The 12,042-nt window shown below is 40.9% G+C and overlaps 1 protein-coding gene across 1 annotated transcript in view; it reads left to right on the forward strand.

Moving 5' to 3' along the window:
• Positions 1–8,012, forward strand: part of AP4B1 (adaptor related protein complex 4 subunit beta 1) — a 15,609-nt gene extending 7,597 nt beyond the window's left edge. Inside the window, exons 6-10 of the mRNA XM_007948994.2 lie at positions 3,930–4,013; positions 5,636–5,739; positions 6,500–6,707; positions 6,922–7,203; positions 7,585–8,012. Of these exons, the coding sequence (XP_007947185.1) occupies positions 3,930–4,013; positions 5,636–5,739; positions 6,500–6,707; positions 6,922–7,203; positions 7,585–8,012 (1,106 nt within the window). The remainder of the gene's footprint in view (positions 1–3,929; positions 4,014–5,635; positions 5,740–6,499; positions 6,708–6,921; positions 7,204–7,584) is intronic.
• Positions 8,013–12,042: the final 4,030 nt, after the last annotated feature.

Raw genomic sequence — 12,042 nt, forward strand, 5'->3', positions numbered from 1 at the left:
GGATAGACACAGGAAAGAGGTAACTATTGGGAGGAAGTGGGAGGGGAGCTGTTGCATTGTGGTAAATTGTGGTCAATGTCATGAGACAGTGTATGTGAACTGCTGTATGGAAAGTGAATTTGCTCTGTAAATCTTCACCCAAATCATGTGTTGCTTATCACTGGTGATTGGAATGCAAAAGTTGGAAACAAGAATCACCGGTAGTTGGAAAATTTGGCCTTGGTGACAGAAATAACACTGGAGGTTGCATGATAGAATTTTGCAAGACTAACAACTTATTCATTCCAAATAACTTTTCTCAACAACACAAACAGTGGCTATACACATGGAGCTCGCCAGATGGTGTACACAGGAATCAGATTGACTACACCTGTGGCAAGACGAGATGGAAAAGCTCAATATCTTCAGCCAAAACCAGGCCAGGAGCTGATTGTGGAACAGACCATCAACTGCTCATATCCAAGTTCAACTTGAAGTTGAAGACAATTTAAAACAAGTTCACGAGAGCCAAAATAGGACCTTGAATATATTCCTGAATTTAGAGACGATCTAAGGAATAGATTTGATGCATTGAACACCAGTGACTGAAAACCAGAAGAATTGTGGGATGACATCAAGAGCATCCATGAAGAAAGCAAGAGGTCATTAAAAATATGAGAAAGAAAGAAAAGACCAAAATGGATGTCAGAGAGACTGTGAAACTTGCCCTTGAGTGAACAGTAACTAAAGCAAATGGAAGAAATGACAAGATAAAAGAACTGAACAGAAGATTTCAAAGAGCAGCTTGAGCAGACAAAGCCAATTACTATAATGAAATGCACAAAGACCTGGAGTTAGAAAACCAAGAGGGAAGAACACGCTCAGCATTTCTCCAGCTGAGAGAACTGAGGAAAAAATTTAAACCTCAAGTTGGAATATTCAAAGGTTCTATGGGCGAAATATTGAGTGATGCAGGAGGCATCAAAAGAAGATGGAAGGAATGCACAGAGTCACTTTACCAGAAAGAACTGGTCAATCTTCATCCTTTTCAGGAGGTGGCATATGTTCAAGAACTAATGGTATTGAAGGAAGACGTCAAAGCTGCACTGAAAGAATTGATGAGAACAAGGCCCCAGGAATTGATGGAATACCCATTGAGATGTTTCAACAAATGGATGTCCTGCTAGGGGCACTCACTTGGTTATGCCAAGAGATTTGGAAGACAGCTATCTGGCCAACTGATTGAAAGAGATCCATATTTGCACCCATTCCAAAGAAAGGTGATCCCACAGACTGTGGAAATTATCAAACAATATCATTAATACCGCATGCAAGTAAGATTTTACTGAAAGTAATTCAAAAATGGTTATAGCAGTATATTGACAGAGCACTTCCAGAAATGCAAGCTGGATTCAGAAAAGGACATGGAATGAGGGATAGATGTCAGATGGATCTTGGCTCAAAGCAAAGAATACAGAAAGATGTTTACTTGTTTTATTGACTATGCGAAAGCATTTGATAGTGTGGATCATAACAAATTGTGGATAACATTGAGATGAATGGGAATTCCACAACACTTAATTGCACTTATGAGGAACCAGTACATAGACCAGGAGGGTGTCATTCAAACAGAACAAGGGGACACTGCATGGTTTAAAAATCAAGAAGGGAGTGTGTCAGGCCTGTATCCTCTCGCCATACTTATTCAGTTTGTATGCTGAGCAAATAATCCAAGAAGCTGGACTATATGAAGAAGAACATGGCATCAGGATTGGAGGAAGAATCATTAACAACCTACGATATGCTGATGACACAGCTTTGCTTGCTGAAAGTGAGGATGACTTGAGGTGCTTACTGATAAAGATTGAAAAATACAGTCTGCAGTATGGATTACATCTCAATATAAAGAAAATAAAAATCCTTACAACTGGTCCTATAAGCAACATTACAATAAATGGAGAAAAGATTGAAATTGTCAAAGACTTCATGTTGCTTGGTTCTACAATCGATGCCAATGGAAGCAGCAGTCAGGACATCAGACAACGATGGATAGCACTGGGCAAATAGGCTGCAAAGGACTTCTTTCAATTGCTGAAAAGCAAAGATGCCTCCTTGAGGACTAATGTGTGCCTGACACAAGGCATGTTATTTTTAATTGCCTGGTATGCATGTGAGAGCTGGACAAAGAAAAAGGAGAACAGAAGAATTGATGCTTTTGAGCTGTGGTTTGGTGAAGAATGCTGAAAGTAGCATGGAGTGCTAAAAGAACTAACATGTCTGTCCTAGAGGAAGTACAGCCAGAATGCTCCTTGGAGGTGAGAATGGCCAGACTTCATCTCACATACTTTGGTCATGTCAGAAGGGACCATTCCCTGGAGAAGGATGTCATGCTTGGTAAGGTGGAAGGTTGACAAAAGAGGAGAATTCTGGCCCTCAACAAGATGGATTGATGCAGTGGCAGTGGCAATGGGCTCAAGTATAGCAAGAATCGTGGAACTGGCTCAGGACCAGGTGGTGGTTCATTCTGCTGTGCACAGGATTGCTATGAGTTGGAGATGACTCGACAGCACCTAACAACAACAACTGGTGGTGTAGTGCCTAGGGCATTTGACTGCTAACCAGAAGGCTGGCGGTTCAAACTCACCAACCGCTCCACAGAAGGAAGACTGGGCAATCTACTTCCATAAAGATTTACCGCCTTGGAAACCCAATGGGGGTTGCTCTTAGTCAAAATTGACTTGATGGCAGTGAATTTGGTTTGGTGATTATTTGTAGGGGCAGGGAAGAGGGAGCAAAGAGGAGAATAGCAACCCTGCAGTCAGGAGATTGCTGTCAGGTGTTCCCAGCAGGAATATTTTGGTGCAGCATGCCTTATATCTTGCTGCCATGTAAATACCTTTGTTACTGAATGTTTTCTACCCTTCTTCCAATTTTATACTGGTTAATTCAAAAAATGGATTAACTTGTAACAAAGTTTCCTTTATAACAAACTTAGAATCTTCTTTAAAAAGAAAAAAAAACAAACCCACTGCCATCAAGTCATTTCTAACTCAAGGCAACCCCAATTGGTTTTCCAAGGTTGTAAATCTTTATAGAACTAGATTGCCCCAGTGAAGAAAACTTAAGATTCATGGAAACAATTAGTCCTAGCAACTGGTACACCATGTGATCCACAGCCTATACGACTATGAGACCAGAAGAACTAGAGGGTGCCCAGCTACCACTGTGAACCACTTGGAGGAGGATCTATATAGGAGATCCTGGATAGAGAAGGAGAACAATGTGGAACAAAACTCAAAATCATTTGGAGAAAAAAAAAGGGGGGGGGCAGTTTTGCTGGTCTGATAGAGCCTGGTGGAACCATTGAGACTATGGCCCCTAGCTGCCCTTCAGGTCTGGAATTGAACCCACACCTGTGGCTTCCAGCCAAGCAAAAGACAGGCATATGAGTTGAACATTTACCTGAGGTAGGTACACTCCTTGGAGAGAACAATCATGGGAGAACGAAGGGCTGTTTATGCACAGAGAGACAGCTCAGGGGGCAGGAGGGCACTGAGGGATGGACACCAGGTAATTATCGGGAGGAAGTGGGAGGGGCTGTTGCACTGTGGTAAATTGTAGTCATTGTCATGAGACAAAGTATATGTGAACTGCTGTATGGAAAGTGAATTTGCTCTGTAAAGTTTCACCCAAATCACAATTTAAAAAAAAAAAGAAGAAACAGCAGATTGCCCCATCTTCCTTCCATGGAGTAGCTGTTGGATTTGAACTGCCAGTCTTTTGGTTAGCAGTCAGATGCTTTAGGCATTGCACCACCAGAGCTCCTTTTAATAAGCAGAGTGCTTATTTTAAAATATTTCTGGTCCTCTTTGTCTTTGACTGGTGAGAAATGATTTTGGAATGAGGTATTTGACCTGACGCCTTTCTCTATGCCCTCTTTTTCTCTGTAGGTGGCATTGCCAGAACCTACACAGATCAATGTGTGCAGATTTTAACAGAGTTGCTGGGACTTCGACAAGAACATATCACCACAGGTAAAAGCTACCTTTCCAGATATTTTTGTCAAATGCCTTGTCTGTAGTAGTTGCTCCAAAAATATTGTTGAATTAATCATAAAGTTTTTTTTTTTTTTTTTTTTTAAATCTCTTCCTTGTATTATCTTCTGTCCCTGTTGGAGAGGAAAGATCTCATAGAGTAAAGAGTCCTCAGGCTGCCACAAGTTGATAGGTCTGTACTGTAGATAACAGGGGGGTTTAACAGAGAGGTACTAGGATGACCTTGCTTATTATTTCCCACCTCCATCCCTATTCTCATAGAGCCCTGGTGGTGCAAATGAAAGGTTGGCAGTTTGAACCCACCCACTGGGTCTGTGAGAGACAGACCTGGCAATCTGCTCCCATGATGATTACAGCAGAGCAGTGATGACTGTCACATGGGTCACTATGAGTCTAAATCGACTTGATAGTGGTTAACAAGAACAACAACTCCCTCTTAGGAGACCCTGGGTAGCACAAACAGTTAAGTGCTCAGCTGCTAACTAAAAGGTTGGAAGTTCAAATCCACCCAAGGACACCTTGGAAGAAAGCCCTGATGATCTATTTCTGAAAGATTATAAGCTATTGAAAACCCTGTGGAACACAGTTCTACTCAGACACATAGAGTCGCCATGAGTCAGAACTGACTCAGTGGCAACTGGTATCCCCTCTTTTTGCTTTATGGAAGTTTACTATAGGCAGTGTCTTTCAGAGCTGAGATGAGGGTAAGGCAAATGAAATGCCTAGAATGACAAATTTAAGAGACACTCACTCTCAGGCTTGTGCAAATGCCAACTCTTGAGCATCTTACATTTTGTGCTCTATGCATATTGCTTGCCTCACCTTGGCCCTGGCCCTGGTGGCTCCAGGTATACTGTCTTGAAAGAATCAACAGCAGCAACAACACCATGTTTGCATACATCTTTATGTTTGCAAAGTACTTTCCTATACATTAGCTCATTTATCCTCATGGCAATTAAGAGCAACTATTCATTCAAGAAATTATTGCCCATATCTGACATTTCCCCAGATAATCACTGATCACAACTTCAACACCCATTTCACAGAAATTCATTCAGAAATCTAATTTGAGTATATATCTCTTAAGATTCCTTCAAGCAGGAGAACAATGTGGAACAAAACTCAAAAACATTTGTTGGGGAGGGACCAGGTTTGCTGGTCGATAGAGCCTGATGGAACCACTGAGACTGTGCCCCCTAGCTGCCCTTCAGGTCTGGGGTTGAAACCACAACTGTGGCTTCCAGCCAAACAAAAGACAGGCATAGGAGTTGAACATTTACCTGAGGTAGATACACTCCTTGGAGAGAACAATCATGGGAGAAAGAAGGGCTGTTTATGCACAGGGAGACAGCACAGGGGGCAGGAGTGCATGGAGGGATAGAAACAGGGAAGAGGTGACTGTCAGGAGGAAGTGGGAGGGGAGCTGTTGCATTGTGGTGAATTGTGGTCAATGTCATGAAACAAAATGTATGTGAAATGCTGTATGGAAAGTGAATTTGCTCTGTAAATTTTCACCCAAATCACAATTAAAAAGAAAAAAAAGATTCCTTCAAGCATGGTGGCTTTAATCTTGTTATCTTGTACCTTGGGCTGTGTTGTAGTGGTGGTGCAGACTTTCCGAGACCTGGTTTGGTTGTGCCCTCAGTGTACCGAAGCTGTGTGTCAAGCCCTGCCCGGCTGTGAGGAGAACATTCAAGATAGTGAGGTAATCTGTAATCCTCCTTTAAATTGAGGCAGAAAGGCAATGCTTGTGACCCAACCCTCTGAAATGGAATCTCATTATTCATTCTACTCAGGGTCTGAAGTAGAAACTTAGAATTGATTGCCAACTCAAGTTTTCTTTTGGATGTAAATGATTTATAAATTATAAAAGCATTAGGATTTATATATGGTTGTTATTACACATACTTTGATGTTACTGTTCTCTTGAACAGTTTTGAGTCAGAGCTTTAGCCTGTAGAATTTTCATCTGCAATGAGAATCAGGATCACCTGAGGGATTTTTACTACTCTTTGGACTTTACCCTGCTCAAGTCTACTGACTTAAATCTTCAGGGGTATGGGGCCTAGGCACATATATTTTTAAGAACCTCCACAGATCATTCTATAAATTACTAACCACTTTAATGAAGTAATTGGAAATTGCTTTAGTTGCTTCCTCTGAAACATTAAACCTCAAATTGGGGCATAGGCTCCAAAGCTGAGGAAGCATTATTGCCTAACACCATATGTATGAGATTTGAGATTGTCTCTTGTTTCATCCCCTTTCGTGCATTGGAATTTCATTCCTGTTTGTTGTAGGGTCAGATTTAGGGCTAGTGTTTGAACTGATACAAGCTGAAGTAAATAAAAGATGGTATTTTTCTGCTGGCACTAGGGAAAAAGTAAAGCCAGAAATTGTCTCCTATCTCCTGTGTTCTAGACAGCCAAGTGTTGAGTACCTGTTCTTATTTTTTCATTCTTTAGGGGAAGCAGGCACTTATTTGGCTTCTTGGTGTCCATGGGGAAAGAATTCCCAATGCTCCTTATGTGTTGGAGGACCTTGTAGAGCATGTGAAGTCAGAGACGTTTCCAGCTGTTAAAATGGAGCTACTCGCTGCACTGCTGCGCCTTTTCCTCTCTCGACCTGCTGAGTGCCAGGACATGCTGGGGCGTTTACTATATTACTGCATAGGTAGGTTCTTCAGAAGGAAATAGTACTTGCCTGAACCATAATAGAAATTCTCACAGCTCTCACTGGTGAGTCAGGTGGAGACCTGAGAAGAAAATGTGAATGTTTTTGTTTCCTCCCTCTTCCTTCTTCTTTTTTTTTTTTCCTATTATGGTTGGCACAAGTAATAGGAGAATGTTTTTGTTTTTAAATTACTCGGTCTGTTGTCTTACTTCAGAGGAAGAAAAGGATATGGCAGTACGGGACCGAGGTCTTTTCTATTATCGCCTCCTCTTGGCTGGTATTGATGAAGTTAAGCGGATCCTGTGTAGCCCTAAATCTGACCCTTCTCTTGGACTTTTGGAGGATCAGGCAGAAAGACCTGTGAATAGCTGGGCCTCAGACTTCAACACATTGGTGCCAGTGTATGGCAAAGCCCGCTGGGCAACCATCTCTAAACTCCAGTGGACAGAGCGCCATGGCCCAGAGCTTCCTAACACTGCATCCTTTGCCACATCAGGTAAAAATAACCCTTATGTTACCTATTATAATAGGTAACATAATAATAGATAATAATTTATCTTTTGCAGTGACTGGTAAAAACTAGGGTGCCCTAGGTAAATCTCAGGCTATTACCAGTATTAACCATTACCAGTATTAACCTATTATCATAGTAAATCTTTATCTTTTGCAGTGACTGGAAAAAACTACGGTGCCCTAGGTAAATCTCAGGCTATTACCTGAGTTTGAGCCTTTGTTAACAAAAAAAGAAATCCATCATTGATTATTAAGCCATTTATCCAAAGATAAAAATCACATTGTGCACTTGGAGAATTTAGATTAAAAATGTACCTCCTATAGATGAAGAACTTATCTTACACAAACTTTCTGACCTTTTTAGGACCCTTAATTCCTGAAGAGGACAAGGAACGGATACAAGAACTCCCTGATTCTGGAGCCCTCATACTAGTCCCCAATCATCAGATTACTGCTGAATATTTTGAGAAAACTTGGCTTCGCCTCAAAGTTGCTCACCAGCAAATGTTACCATGGCAGGGAGCAGTCCATCCTGACACCCTCCAGATGGCCCTGCAGGTAGTGAACATCCAGACCATTGCAATGAGCAGGGCTGGGGCTCAGCCGTGGAAAGCCTACCTCAGTGCTCAGGATGACACTGGCTGCCTGTTCTTAACAGAGCTGCTGTTGGAACCTGAACATTTAGAAATGCAGATCTCGGTGAAACAAAATGAAGCAAAGACTGAGACACTGAACAGTTTTATTTCTGTGTTACAAACTGTGATTGGAACAATTGGAGTCATAAAATCATAGCAGATCCTGGCTGCGTGTCGTAAGATGGATAGCTGTTAGAGTTCCTTAGTGTTTCTTGTTAGAGCTGCCTATAAATCCATGGAATATCAGATGCAAAGGAGAATGGGAAATCTAGGAATCAGGATTCTTATGTTTTGTTTTTTGACTTACTTCCTCTTATACCTGTTGGTGAACGACCCCACCTTCCCATGGCAGTATTGTAAAGGTTAATATTGGTAGTAGATATTGCATTTTTGGGATAGGGTGAAAATGGAATTTGAGTTTTTTCTAATAAATTTTTGGGATTGTTTACTGAAAACATCTGGTGTTTGTGGTAACTGATTCCCTTACATGGAGATCATCTTTTTATTCCTGGATTATTGCAATAAATTCTTGATTGTTCTCATATTTCCAATCATGCTTTTTAGGCCACAGTCTAAAGTCCTACTGTGGCTTCTAAAGTCCTTTATGATCTGTGTTCTACTTACCTCTTCAGTGTCATGTCACATTACTCCCAAAGCACCCTCTGTTTTGGCAAAAGCAAATTGCTTGCAGTTCCTTGTATGCACTGGGCTTTCTCTCATCTCTATGCCTTGGTACCTGCTTTTATTTCTTGCCTAGAACATTTCCTCACCCCCTTATCTTCTTTAAGGAGTTCTGGTGGTACAGTGGCTAAGCATTTGGCTGCTAATTAGAAGGTCGGTGGTTCAAACCCACCAGCTGGTCCATGGAAGACAGTGAGGCAATCTACTTCTGTAAAGATTTACAGCTTTGGAGACCCAATGGGGGTTGCTGTGAGTTGGAATCGACACAATGACAGTGAATTTGCTTTTTGGAGTTATCTTTTTTATTTAAGTAACTCCTAGTCTTTAGTCAGTGTTCAGGTTAGTTACAAATTCCCTTCAGGAAGTTTTACATGATCCTCACTATATTAATTAAGAGTCTCCTTCAGGCTGTCAAAGAAGCCAGTACACATCTCTGAGCATTACTATGCTTATTTATTATTTATTGAAGTTGTATATTGTCTGTCTTTTAATTTTATTTATACTTGACTATATACATTAATTGAGACAAAATAGGGTAAGAATAGATTAAATGATGGTAAAATATAAATAAGACCAAGAATCTAGAACCAAACCAAACCAAACTCACTGTTGTCGAGTCACTTCTGACCCTCAGTGACCCTTCTTTGGGTTTCTGAGGCAGTGTCTCTACAGAAGTAGATTGCCCAGTTTTCCTTCCCAGGAGTGGCTGGTGGGTTTGAACTGCCAGCTTTCTGGTTAGCAGTCAGATGCCTTAGGCACTACACCACCAGAGCTCCTAGAATCTAGAACAAGGAAGATCAAAATACCAGTTAAGACCAGTTGGGGTGGAGGTGGGGAGGTAAACAAATGTTCAGGCTGCAAGTACCCCCATAGTTGATTTAGTTGAGCCTCAGATTTGGCTCTATAAGAGAGTTGGCAGTTGGAGTGAAGGGAAACATATATAATTGGCATCAGAGAAGAAGAAACTTTTCAATTCTGATTTCTATATGAAATTTCCATAGTAGGTAGCACTGAGTCATAGTACAAGATTCCTATAGGAAGTTGGTAGAGTTTCACGTGACTTTCTTAGGTTGTTCTTCAGTGAAAGCAGAGTATAGCGTACTCGGAGCTTAATGAAGGCATTTCTTCAAGGGCTTAACATAATGTGACCTAAGTGTATAGCCTTCAGCATCCAGCCTAATTCAAGTACTTCTATTGTGTAGATACATAGATGGACTATATATCTTTTAGATATTTTTTCACACATCACGTTATTCAGCTAGATCCTTAATAGATGTATAACACAATTGGTGAGGGCCAACGTTTTGTGAGTTATTTGTTAGAGTCTTCCCCTCTGCCTTCTAAGGACAGTGATTGTCTCTGTGCCCAAAGTATCTGCCACATAGTAATTAATAAGTATTCATTGAATGAACGACTGTAAGTAATTAGCTCGTGTACTGTGAAATGTGTTTTGTTATATCACCTATACAGAAAATAATGGAATTTCCTCTAGACCCGAATCAACAGCAGCGCTATTAACATTTGTGGCCAGATAATTCTTTATTTTGTTGACATCCATGTGCATTGTAGGATGATTAGTAGCATGCCTGACCTCTATCCAAGGAGACCTGATGGCACAATGATTAAAGCATTCAGTTGCCAACCAAAAGGTCATCGGTTTAAACCTATCAGCCGCTCCACAGGAGAAAGATGTGGCAGTCTGCTGCCGTAAGGATTACAGCCTAGGAAACCCTATGAAGCAGTTCTCCTCTATCCTGCAGGGTCGCTGTGAGTCAGAATCAATATGAAGGTAGTGGATTGGGTTTGGTTTTGGCCTCTACCCACTAGATTCCTGTACATCCCCAGTTGTAACCATTAAACATGTCTCCAGACATGGCAGAAATCCCCACCAGTTGAGTGAGAATCACTGATTTAGACCGTGTATCCCCAGGACAAGAGGGAGAGGGATCAGATGAACTTCCGAACTGCTTTTTCATATTTTGTTCAGTTAATTGAGAATGTTTAATTATGTACTAAAATAAAATTGAAGTGTGGAGTGCTGCTAATTTAAAGTATTGCAAAGGAATAGGATGCAAGTAGTAGAATTTGAGTACACTGATTTTTTAAAAATTAAAGACTAACTGAGATGATAACCAGGGAGCTCTGGTGGCATAGTGCCTAAGGCATTTAACTGCTAACCAGAAGCCTGGCAGTTCAAACCCACCAGCTACTCCTCGGAAGGAAGGTTGGACAATCTACTTCAGTAGTGATACTGCCTCGAAAACTCAAGGAGGGGTCACTACGAGGCAGATCTGACTCGATGGCAGTGAGTTTTTTTTTTTTTTTTTTTTTAATGATAACCTAAAGAAAATTTAGTATGGCTCAGCAGTCAAATAAATAATGCTACTAAGGCGATCCAACTATTGGCACTTTTGGAAGATTAAGTTCTATTTGGTTGCTTTTCTATGACTCAGAATCAACTAAAAGGCAGTGGGTTTGGTTTTTGGTTTGGTTGCTTTTCTGTAATAAAAGGAGCATAGCAGAATATGAAATCACTGCTTTTAGAAAGTGTAATTTTCAAATGATTCCAATGAAGAATTGATTTAACTGTAGTCTGGTTCTACTAATTTATAAGCAAAATGACCAAAGCATAAGTATACAAGTTAATTCTTTAATATTCCTTCCCCTAGGAACCTCACTGCCTGGCTCTGCAGACACAGGGCTTGATGATGTGATATAAATGGATCATTTGTCTTTTAAAATCCATGAAAGTAATGGATGCTGTGCTTTTAGAACAGTGGTCTTCAACTGTCTCTCTTGGAGCTATGTAACTCATGTAATGAGTACCCACAAATGACAGCAGTGCTGGGGAACATTGCAGAGACAATAATTTACATGCTTCCTAACCTTAATTTTACTGCTAGGAACCATTCCCTGGAGAAGGATATGGTTTGTAAAGTGGAGGGTCAATGAAGAAGGGGATGGCCCTCAACGAGATGGATAGACACAGTGGCTACAACAATGGGCTCAGGTTTAGCAAGGATCATGAGGCTGGCATGGGACGGGGCAATGTTTCGTTCTGTTGTGCATAAGGTCACTATGAGTCAGAGATGACTTGACGGCACCTAACGACAACATGGACCAGTGATTGTTATATACCTCCCGTTCCCCCCCATCCCTTTTCCAAATGGGAATTCTGTTTTAATTTTCTATTTCTTTCACACTAAAGTATGTTGTGTAATGGGAGGAGGGGTAAATAATTTGTTTTCTTAGTTGCTGTTGCTGTTGCATTGAGTCACCTCTGACTTATAGTGACCTCATGTGTTCAATCCAGAGTAGAACTGCTCCTTAGAATTTCTTGGCTATAATCTTTACAGAAGCAGATCACTAGGTCCCTATCTCCCATGGTGCCATGGGGTACATTTGAACCATCACGGTGTTTTTTTTTTTTTTTTTTTTGAGATTAATAATCAAGCACAAACCATTTGTGCCACTCAAGAGATCCTGTTTTCTTACTTATAGGCCTT

Source organism: Orycteropus afer, unplaced genomic scaffold (assembly GCF_000298275.1).
Source record: "Orycteropus afer afer isolate SDZICR_OR568_19922 unplaced genomic scaffold, OryAfe1.0 scaffold00010, whole genome shotgun sequence".
In the NCBI taxonomy this organism is placed as follows: Eukaryota; Metazoa; Chordata; class Mammalia; order Tubulidentata; family Orycteropodidae; genus Orycteropus; species Orycteropus afer.